The 12,299-nt window shown below is 43.9% G+C and overlaps 1 protein-coding gene across 1 annotated transcript in view; it reads left to right on the forward strand.

The window, feature by feature from the left end:
* The first annotated feature begins 498 nt into the window (after positions 1 to 498).
* The window catches only part of STK24 (serine/threonine kinase 24), a 54,955-nt gene continuing 43,154 nt past the window's right edge, over positions 499 to 12,299 (forward strand). Inside the window, exons 1-2 of the mRNA XM_083168762.1 lie at positions 499 to 906; positions 11,604 to 11,834. Of these exons, the coding sequence (XP_083024888.1) occupies positions 865 to 906; positions 11,604 to 11,834 (273 nt within the window). The 5' untranslated portion in view covers positions 499 to 864. The remainder of the gene's footprint in view (positions 907 to 11,603; positions 11,835 to 12,299) is intronic.

A 12,299-nucleotide genomic window follows, 5' to 3' on the forward strand; every position in this document is an offset into this window, starting at 1 on the left:
AGGACACCCCCGGACCAGAGGCTACAAGCTCCAAAATGCAGAGTTTGATGTCTGGTCCGGCGGGTTTTGTCCTGGTCCGGTTTTCACCCATACCCGCTGCCAGCCAGTTTCCCACACAGGGTGCACGCAGATCAGAGACACCATGGAGGTGACAGCAAATGATTGGTAATGCCTCAGAAATTGTAGTAACTTATTCAGAAAATTGGTCAGAATAAAAAAAAAAACAGCTTCAGATGCCCACTATGTACATATGTACCAACTTTTCCACCCGTAGCTACAGCTGCAGTGAAGAGTAAAATCCCAATATTTCCGTTTTACATATGTGATAAAGCAATGTGAGGGGCTATTCCCCACACAAGCTACAGCAAGCAATGAGAATAGTTGCGTCTGCTCTGATGCTGGGTACAGTGAGTGTTCTGCTGTCACAGCAGTGACATGATTACCCAGCTTTAGCTCAGAGCCTGAGGTAGCAGCAGCAGGAGGAGCTGTGTGAGAGGGAAGAGACTAGTCTGAAAGGAGGAGGGTAGGTGGGTGGTAAATGGGTTTTTCATTTTTGTTTCCTGGTCTAGTTATTTGTAAACGAAGGAACACCACAGAGATACATGACATGTAGTGCAGGAGAGCACTAACAGGGACACTTTGTATTACAGGAGAATTCCCTGCCTGCAGCCGGAAATCATCATCCTAGTGAGAATAATACAGCAAATCTCTTCCTGCTACCAAACTCTCCCAGTGTTTGTGCATCTGTACCCTCCTCCTGGGCCCTGACTGGCAGATACAGGGAAGCCCGGGTGTGGGGAGGTGTCCTCGGCTTGCTGTGGATCTCAGGCCGGAGCTGGGCTGCAGGATCCAGGCTACAACAGCATGACTCACTCCCCGGGGCACACCGGCCTGCCTGGGGTGCAGGTAAGAGCCACTCTCAGGGGGTCACCTGCGCTCTACTGACTCATAGGAAGTTTTACTCACTATTTATAATCTATGCCCCCTTTATGACCCAGGGACCACCACGCATAGGCACCGGTTGTCCTAGGTCCTGCGTTACACCTTCCACACTACGTGTTGCCTTCTCCCTGCCTCACACACCCCAGCCCGGGTCACAGAGTAGGTGAGGATGAAATAACACTGGGCATGTGCCGGGTACACTGTCATACAGCCGCTGCTGTGCAGGGCTAAGTAATTTCCCTGCATATTACTTCTGACTCTCTTATTGGAGATCAGACACATTTTATATGTTGTGAAACAATCTAATAACAACAACAACATATTAGAGAACTTTTGTTGCGTCCCCCTCCCTATATAAAAACCTATGGGTGTTACGTTGCAGCAGGCTTAGTCCACAGCTTTTATGTTGGATTACAGTTGTACTTAACTTTACCTGGTAATTAATGTGTCACAGTAGAGTACTTACTAGTATACTTTTATTAGCGCTGGACACGATGTTACTACAGTACATGGCATCCCACTGGGGATGGGTACACAAGCCTGCCTGTGTAATGTAACATACCACAGTCAGAAGAGGACTTTCTACAAGATGACCTAGGCGCCTGCCTAGGGCCCAGCAAATTTCAAGGGGCCCCGCATAAATATCCTGGCCTTTGAGATTGTTCCCAGAGGAGCATTGCGTGACTACATGACATCACCTAGACCTGCCCACACTCCCAATGTCCCTTTGGTGTTCTTTGATAGGATGGAAAATGTTTGGACACACCAAAAGGTTTCACCCACTGTATTTGGGTTTACTTTAGATGTGACCCAGGTATTAAGCCTACTTCCAAAAGACCTGGAGACTGTTTTCACAATGCTGATGTTCACACAGCTGGGCATTGATCTGTGGACTCTGCTCGCTCCAAGCTACTCTACTGGTGCTCCTACAGTCAGCTGCAAAAATATAGTGCTATGGATTGTTTGAGGGAGGGGGGCCTCAAACCGGTATCCTGCCTACGGCCAAATGAGGTCAAAATATGGCTCTGATTACAGTGTACAGTATCACTGCATGCACCTGCATAATGCAATGTATCATTGCGTGCACTTGCGTAATGCATCACTGCATGCACCTGTGTAATGCATTTAATCACTGCGTGCACCTGTGTAATGCATCACTGCGTGCACCTGTGTAATGCATCACTGCGTGCACCTGTGTAATGCATCACTGCGTGCACCTGTGTAATGCATCCCGGCATGCACCTGTGTAATGCATCCCGGCATGCACCTGTGTAATGCACCGCATCCCAGCATGCACCTGTGTAATGCACGGCATCACTGCACGCACCTGTGTAATGCACCGCATCACTGCACGCACATGTGTAATGCACCGCATCACTGCACGCACCTGTGTAATGCACTGCATCACTGCGTGGCACCCATGTAATGCATCACTGTGTGCACCTGTGTAATGCACTGCATCACTGCGTGGCACCTGTGTAATGCATCACCGCATGCACCTGTGTAATGCACCCCATCACAGTGTATACTGCCTGCTGGGTTCAATGTACATATGCGCTTGCCTGTGCTCCTTTACTAAGCACTGTGTAGAAGTCTTGCTAAGCCTGAGTCCAGTTAGAGGAAACCTCATGTTAGCACATCTGTCAGTGTTGCACAACTGTCTGCAGACAGCTAGTTCTGGTGTCCGGCGCTGCTCGACCCATGCTTTTACTCAAGACATGCATGATAGGATAAGCAGCAGCTTGCTGTATATCCGGTGTAATAGTGGCAGAAACCTGAGTCTTCTCCTTACAGCAGGGCAATAAGTAATACTGCATACAGCTTTAGTTAAACCTGAGCAGTAGCTTACCTGGCATGTCCTGGGCCCCAGATCAGTCACTGGCAGGAGCATGCAGACCGAGCAGGTGATTGCAGCTGATGTCGGAGTGAAGTATGTGTGAGTCAGACACACAGGAACATTTCTTGGGTGGAAGAGCAGGAAACAGGGCGATTGTTATGATAATTTACCTTACCAGTGTTACTCTGCCTTCAGGCGTGGCTCAGTTTCTCATGTCATTGGCTGTATATGTCATCAGCTAACATTAAAGAATGGTCAGACAGTAACTGGACTGTACTGGTACATGATTCTGAGTTGTGTGTGTGTGTGTGTATGTCATGGTACCACTGTACTTTTTTTGCTTCCACAAGGTTTAATGAGATTAAAAACTCCTGTTTAAAACAATTTACTAGCATGTAGATATGCAGACGGAACTAATGCAATTGGTATTACACAATTTACAGACCCATTTGCAATGTACTATTTATTTGGAAATCGTGCCCCAGTTATTTACACTTATATACAATAATTAGGTGTATAACTATAGACACACAGAGGTTTCATTGTTAAAATTAGACATGTAGGTGTATGGTAATAATGTGTTTAGTAGTATGACATATATCTGCAATTATGTAAGCTGTATACAAAAGAATTTGAGTAGACACTAGTGTGTCTACTCATAGGAGCGCTTAAAGTGTTGTGACCTCAATCTGAAGCAGCTGCTTGAATGGGGAGGGTCAGTCCCCAAAAATATATAGAAAAAACAGCACAAAAAGCAGCGCTACCAATTAAAGATGAGTGAATCAGATATCAAAAAGTAACAACAATTTATTAAAAACAATAATAAAAAATACACATATATAGCAGCATTAATTATCCCATAGCATATGCACCCACTTGTGATGCATATGCTATGGGATAATTAATGCTGCTATATATGTGTATTTTTTATTATTGTTTTTAATAAATTGTTGTTACTTTTTGATATCTGATTCATTCATCTTTAATTGGTAGCGCTGCTTTTTGTGCTGTTTTTTCTAATTATGTAAGCTGACCTGGTAACTCCTACTATAGTATATGACATCCAGGATTAAGGATCATCAGTCAAGGTGAAGAAAAAAAGCAAGAACCTGTCCTGTATTATGTTTTGAATTAGAAACTTTTTTTTTTTTTGTGTGCACCCCCATCCCCTAGCCATGCTCTATGCAGCTATGTGGTTTATTCCTAATCACAGTCACATCTGCCAGTTTTGTGTTTGATGATTCCAGAATTGCCATCATACTTTACACAAGTATTGCACTTATATGTTATGCCATTATTGCCGTATAACAACCTCTTTGGAGTGAGTGAGTGAGTGAGTGTGTGGTTACACTCCTTCTTATCATGGCAGAATGAGAATCACTAAAGTAACATTGCCAGGTGTGGATCGCTAGGTAGACAATCATTAAGTCGACCATGGAAAAAAGGTCAACACATTCAATAGTTTGCCATGGAAATAGTCCACACAGGAAAGGGTTGATATGAGGTTTTTTGTGTCTGTAGACATAGACCCCAATTTGCGTCACTCGTATTCTTGCATGGTGAGCAAACTTTGGGCACCCTACTGTTCTCGGTTGTAGTTTGTAAAGACCTAAAGTATTAACAAGTGAAAAAAGAAAGAGCTGTTGAGTACAGGCATATTTGTCACTTAGGGGGTTATTTTGGTTCACTCTTTCTGACAAATTTCTAAATTCAGCAGCCACTTCGTACCCCGCCGCCTGGCAGATGCCACTACCAGCTCCCTGCCACCTGGATCCAGCCGCTGCCAGCTCCCCACTGCTGTCCGCCCCTGCACAAAGATATGTGCAAGCAGTGCTTCACCGCTGGCACACACCTATGGATCGGATCCAACACATCGTGGGAGCTAAAAAGCACCTGCGACGTACCGCTGATGGGTCCGATCCGACAGAATGAACCTGCAGCAGGTTCATTCTGTAGGGTCCAACACGATGCGCACGGGACCGTGCATCGGGTCAGAGGGGATGTCAAATACATCCGATTTGGCCCGATTCGTCGGGATCAGGTGAAATTGCCCCAAATCGGATAAGTGTATGGGCACCTTTTAATCTTGTGTAGACTAATGGTGTGTACACACTTGTACAATCTGTACAATCTGCATGAGATTTTGACTATATAGTCAAAATGTCATCTGGATCTCATGCAGATTGTATGGGTTTTAACCCTTGCGCTCCCGATGTGCGCTCCCGTATCGCAGCCAGGAAGTTTTGGCTGCATAGACTATATAGTGCAGTGTATACATAGTCTAAATTGTACAAGGGTGTACACACCTTAAGACTCAGGCTTCTAGTACCAAAAAAAATGTGCATTCCCTTTTTAGGGGATCAAGAGTGTTTCAGGGTCTATATCTCCTCACTGCCTGTGCATAACATAGAAATAGACCCTGGATAACTCTTGGGCCACTAAACAGGGAACCCACTGCTCATGAAAATTATTAAAACATTTTTTTTTTCTTTCTACTATTGTTTGCCAGCCAGTGTTAGTGCACTAAAGTGACCGAGTGCTAAGTTCAGTAGCAATGGAGCAATATGAGCGGTCGGCAGTATATTGCTGAGCCATATATTGCTCAGTGTGCCGTTTTCTCTAGACTCTCTGCCAGGGGAAGTCGCTGGTCACAGGAGCATGCTCCTCCAACTAGTGACCATGTCAGGGCTGGTCACGGGAGCACGCTCCTGGCGAGAGTCACCCCGTACACACGGGATATGGTCGCTCAGCGATTATGGCTGAAATCACCCCGTGTGTACGGGGTTTTCTAGTTACACTGCTCTCACTCTTTCCTCCTCACCTGCTGTGTCACCTTCCCCTCACTGACACTCACGCAGTCAGACACAGCCGGCGTGTGCAGGAATATGTTTTATACTGTGCTTCATGTGCAGAGCATGGGCAGGTGCGCAACCTGCATGGCTATTACTGGTCATTACGCCACCCATGTTGCACACGTGCACAGCAGCAGGACGCACACAGCCGGTGCGCTGTCCACAAAGATCCGGGCGGGCGCTGGAGCAGGTGTGCACACCGCATGACATCATCACACCAGGTCGCGCACATGACAAATTTTGTTGGGGAAAGGGCAGGGGAGGCGGAGCTAGTCATCCCGGTCAGGCTCCGCTAATATGTTCCTGACCAAGTTGACATTAACATTTTGCAGATTAGCGGTATGTCTAATGGGTGGTTGCACCCCCGGACCACTCCTTAGATACGCCTATTCCTGTGGGCTTACTATAGAGATCACATGCTTATCATACTGCATTATTCGTATTTAGTCATTTACCATGACCCACTTCACATCCCCTCCTGCCTTCGGTAATAAAAGTCTAAACTCACTTTTATTACAGCCGCAATCCACCAAAAAAGGGGGCGGGCGCTGACATCATGTGACGCCAGCCGCCCACCCGTGCAGGCATCGGCCGGCCTGTGTGCCCATGGGGAACACCCAGTGTTATCATGGAGACTTCCATAAAACGTTGGGCGTTACCCTGGTAACGCCCTTGAAGGACCCCCTCCCGCCCTACCAGTGTGAATGCCTTGGCGGGTGTGATACTTGGCAAATGCATCTGCACATAACACAAATACGTGCATACGCAGATCACCCCCCTTCCATCGGAACAGGTCCGCATTCGGCCCCTTTCAAATGAGTCTGCATTAGTCCCTTTATCTCACAGTGTATACCCAGCATAACCCAGCAAAAGGGTTATGTAGTATACTTACATTATTTACTCGTTAAATATTGCCTGTGTATAAGTTGCTAGAATGTTTTCATAGCCTTCAGAAAATAAAATATTTTCTTTTCAACAAGGTACTTTTTTATTTCTAATGTGTACGCAATGGGAAGTCTTCTGTGTTTTCCTTTTACATGTAGCATATGTGAAGTGCATTCATTTTCTAGGTTCTGACTGGAGTCTGTAGGTTACAGTTACACAGTTTGGTCCTTGTACTATACAGTATCTTTACTTTTTAGTACACTTAAGGAAAGGCTGCTGTCCATATGAACTCACACTGCTTCTTTGTGTGTGATTTACATGGCTTTATTCACTAGAGCAGGCACAAGTGCTGTATTGGAAGGGAAATGAAGGTACATTTATATTTCTCACATGGTATGGTCATTAAATGAATAATAAAGGATTGTTAGATGTTATTTGTTTTGATAGTAGTATTAGAAATCTCGATGCACAGGAAATATTTTCCTTTGGATTACCATTACATAAATCACAGTACTTTAATTATGTTTATATTCATATTTATAAAATGGTAAAGTTACATGATTATAATAGGAAAGTAATCTGTTGGTTCAGTTAAATGCGATGTAACATTTCACACCTCTGCGCAGAATATATGTAATGTTGAAACTCATTGTAGGTATAATACAGGGACTGTACCCTACATTGCTACTACATCATTGCCCGCCCCCTCCCCCTTGCAGGGGTTCCCAAGATAATGCACAGTATTAGCCCACTGTTTGTATGTATGGATGATGTGTGACACTTAACATCGCACCCGTATATATGGTAGGCCACATAGAGTATCATACAATAAAGCCAAGTCCCAGGAAGTGGAACCAAAAACACCAGCATGCTCTGACCACCTGTAAAAATAAAATAAAAACGGTTTAAAAAATAAAGACAGGACAAACACACCAAATAAAGAACAATGTTATGTACAGTAATCCATTTATTGCTTTATTACTCCTTTACATAAAGCCCAGGTGGTTGTTCTTTGGACGGGGGTTGAAATATCCTGAGGGATCCCAGCTTTGGGCTGACCAGTTGGCTAATGGTATAGCATGGGAACACCACACTGTATGTCTCCTTCCAAAGCATTATCCAAACTCTCAGCCTGATTCTTGTTTTTTTTATAAAATAAGGGGGACCCCACGCTTCAATCTCCCCCCCATTTTCCATTACCATTTTCAAGTTGAGGGTGAATGTGTGTGTGTGTGTGTGTGTGTGTGTGTGTGTGTGTGTGCGCTAACGAAGCCTGTACAGTTCATAGGGGTATGGGCTCAGGGATTGTTTCTCAAATTGATAGCAGATTCTCTCGGTCAGGGGTGTATCTAAAGATTTTAGATGAAAAATATATGACGGACTTCGTGGACATTCTATTTCAACTCAAATCTGATGGTTAGTCGATGCTGGATTTTTAGACCATAATGCGCCTGCTATGTTTCGTGGATAACAAGGCTGCAAACCTGATTCTTAGTAAATTAAGCATATGGGGTGCTTTATATTTTCTTCTTGTATGTGTATGTGATTTAGACAGAGCACGGATGGTGAACTGGTTAGCATTACTCCGCACAGCAGTAAGATTGTGTGTTTGATTCCCACGACAGCAGAGTGGAGTTTGTATATATTTTCCGTGTTTGTGTGGGATAATTCCTCTCACAACCCCCAAAAAATGTAAAAAGAATTGAAATTTGAATATATATATACTGTAAGCCCCACTGGGGTAGGGTCTGAATGGCCAAATATTATCTGTAAAGCGCTGCGGGAACGTGTGTGTGTGTGTGTGTGTGCTTTAAATGCAAAGTTTCAGTACAATGAAATCGGAGGGAGTTTTAGCGGATGAAATTAGTCAGATCATGTGCAGAGAAGTTTTTTTATTTTTATTATTCAAAAATGGTATACATTGAATGCTGTTAATGTTCTTATTTTTAAATGACCATTGGATTTCTACTAGCGCTAGGGCTGTTGAGCCTGACGAGTTCAATTCCCACTCTCTGAGTTTGTGTATTCACCCTGTGGTTGCCTGATTTTCCTTCCACTCAAAATATACAGTTAACCTAACTGTCTCTTGACAAAAATTAACACTAAAATGTATGTGTATTTGAACATGTGATAGTGACTATAGCTGTAAACTCTGCTGGAGCTGGCACTGATGAGAATTACCAAATAGGGCAGATGTATTAAACCTGGTGAAGAGATAAAGTGGAGATAAAGAAGAAGGTGGTAACACACCAGCCAATCGGCTGTGTTTGGAAAATGACAGTTAAAAGTTGATTGGCAGTGCGCTATCACCTTCGACTTTATCTCCACTTTATCTCTTCACTAGGCTTAATAAATCTGCCCCATTGTCTGCTCCCCTATCGATTGGATTTTCTGTAAGCCACCTAGCAGTCATAATTGTACTGAAATGTAATTGTTATTACAAACCTAGAGCACGACAAAGAAATATGTGTTCATCTAATGAGCAGTGCTAACTATTTGTATTGGAGCTAAATGAAAAATAGCAGATAGGTTGGTCTGGCTGAGAGGGGTACAGGGGAAACCCCCACTGCCTAGAGTGTGTGTGTTTGTTTGTGGGGGTGGGGTGGGCATAGGCAGGTGTGCAAGGGACACTTATCCATTCTTTTCACTGATCCATGTCCCACTGATCTATGTACCTTACAACACTATGTACTGCATACTTTATTGTCTAAATTTTATTATCTAGTGTGATGATTACTTTCAATTATTTTCTTATGAACTGGTCCCTCCCCCACCCTTCATCCTTGTACCCTTTTTACATCGCACCTTATTACCAGGTTCATGCTGGTTTCTTACTGATTCGACTTGGTAATTGGTGTGATGTGAAAGGGGTTAATGGTTACAGCAAACCGCTAGTAACACGGCAATATGAACAGGTAAAAAAAGAAGGGTTCTTACCGGTTGATTGCCATGTTGCTTTGTGGGTCATATTCAATGTGGCCGATGAAGGGGTTAAATGGCTGGGATTGCTCAAACAACTATTCTATGTTCCAGGGGAATCCTCGCTGTCACAGGACAGTGAGAATTCCCACAAAACAGCGAGGCTCATGGCTAATGCAGTGAGCCAGTTGCATTTAGCCGTGAGCCTCACTGTTTTAGCAGCCTCACATGCCGTTTCCCCCTTGCTACAAAAAACCTAGTGAGGGGTAAACGGCGTGTGCAGGGGGTCGGTTGAATACTGACCATGCGAGCTTTGACAGCGAGCAGGCAGCACTGCTCGCTGTCACAGCTCGCAAAATCATGGAATACACCCCTAAGGAGGAGGCAGTGCTTGCAGCAGTGCCAGCTCTAAGTGCTGCCTCCTCCCCCACCCCTGATGACACTCTGCCGCTCAACCCTGACGCGATGTGAACAGACCAAAATGCATGGTCGCCCCGGGACTGAACCGTTTCAAAGTCCCAGTGCGACCCTGCAATTGCAGTCTGAAAGCGGTATTAATGAGTACTGTGTATAGTGAGTACTGTGTGTATATGGGTTTAGTCAGTATTGAAAACCTGTTTAGGTCCCTAGTAGTGTTGCTTAGAGAACTGTCCCAGTTTCTATAAAGTGAGGAGCATTTAAATGCTACCAAAAGTGAACAGAAAGCATTAACTGGGCACCACTCAACTGAACCGATTCTATGTTTTGTCCTTAAATAAGTTTTCATTTTGACTCTGATTAGACAGTTTAGAAAGCATTCTGCAGTTGTCCCAATATTGTGTCTCTATGTGATCCGTAAGTTGGGCACTATGAGGCAGGAGGTGTTCATCCCCAATTCTCTTATGTGCTATTGGGAAGATTTGATTAGACAACGTCACCTCCAGAATTCTATCTTGTACCAGAATCCTGTAACCTTTGCTACCCTAAAATACTCCTGAGTTTCATAAGCAGTATCCATAGCCACTCCGGGAGGTTGGACATGAGCTTGATCTTTGCTGCATGTTGAATGTTTAGATTTAGAGGTTATTCAGATGAGTGCAGCAGAGGAATGTCTGGCTCGTAGGACAGATGTGGAGAACAGTCATGAAAAGTATGTTGATTTGTATAAAAAAACTGTATGTAAGGATCCCAGGACTTGTTTTGTAACAAGGCCTGGGTCCCTTACATACTGGTTTACAAGTTAAAAACCACAACGGAACTGTAAAAAAAGCACATTTTACTCCAAACCCCCCCCCCCCCCCCCCCCCACTAGGAGTTAGTATCTACATTTATCCAAGGGAGCCATAAGAGGACAGTCAATTTTGACTATATTATCAGGTAGAAAAGGGAATTCCGGCATGGATGCCTATGGAAGGAATATGTCGCAGGTCGCAGCATATGCATTTGATTCTGAATAGTTTAAAACCTGATTTATTTGGGCTCACATGGATTTAAATCCTTAACACGTACTGAAGAATTTTTTTTCACACCATTTCAATTTTTTTGTACATAATAATAATAATAATAATAATAGTAATAATAATACAAAAGTATTGGTGATATTATTATTACCATCACCACCACCACCACCACCACCACAAAGTAAACCAGTGAGCACACAACAAAACAGTGACTTAATGCAGGACAAGCAAAGGTTTAGAAACACTGCTGCAACTGTGGTCATAGCACTCAACTGAGCATCAGGGTGGCAAAAACAGGGGTCAGGTGTTCTTCATTTGGAGAACAGTACCCCGTAAGCTCTTTTGCATGGCTGCTACCTACCACCAGGGCTTCAGGCGTTGTCTTCCGTGGTCACCATCTGGGGGGAAGGAGGTGGCAGCCTGTAACCTCCTTTGCATGGCGTCTGCCTTCCTGTACTTCACCTGGGCCGCCGGTGTCCTGTAAACTCTTTTGCATGGTTGCAGCCCACCAGGAATTCCTCTGGCATCTTCTGTCACCAGGAGCTTTAACTCCTCCTCTACTGTCAGGTTGACACCCGCTGCTTCCTGCTGGCTAATATTATTCTGGGCACTTGAAATATTGGGATTGTGGTGTATTTATATAAATAATCAGTTGGCAGTTGATAAAATTGCATCTTCCACTATCCTGTTTCTGCTATTTCACATATGTTTTTTGTTTCTCCTTAACAGAATTTAAAAGCAGACCCTGACGAACTATTCAGAAAGTTAGAGAAGATTGGCAAGGGATCCTTTGGAGAAGTTTTTAAAGGGATTGACAATAGGACTCAAAAAGTTATAGCTATAAAAATTATAGACTTGGAAGAAGCAGAAGATGAAATAGAGGATATTCAACAAGAAATCACTGTGTTGAGCCAGTGCGATAGTCCTTACGTTACAAAGTATTATGGGTCATATCTCAAGGTGAGTAGTAAAAGTCAACTACTGTAGATCTGCTATAATAATTAGCATTTTACGAACATGACCCCAGGGTTAACTTCATTAAGCATTGTGTTATGGCATTTTCCTAGTTGAATTGCATCCTGACAATTTTACTAAAGCTGGGTACACATCTATACAATCCCTGTTTTCTTGCGACCGTTCGACTGGCCGTAGACGCGTCTGACCGTCCACAAACAACAGCCGATACGCGCATACACACCTGTACAATTTTACTTGCGATGTCCGATGTACTCCTGTCCAAACAGTCGCAAGAAAAAGATTGTACCACCGTACACACTCTCTCGATTTGGGCTATTGCCACGATATATATATATATATATAAACAAAATTATCATAATGGGCTGGGTTAAGGACAAACCAAAACAAAGAGGCGTGAGTACAAAACCTAAACAAAAGTCGGGGTACGCAGCCGGCAGGGTGACTATG

Source organism: Crinia signifera, chromosome 2 (genome assembly GCF_055691185.1).
Source record: "Crinia signifera chromosome 2, ASM5569118v1, whole genome shotgun sequence".
Lineage (NCBI taxonomy): Eukaryota > Metazoa > Chordata > Amphibia > Anura > Myobatrachidae > Crinia > Crinia signifera.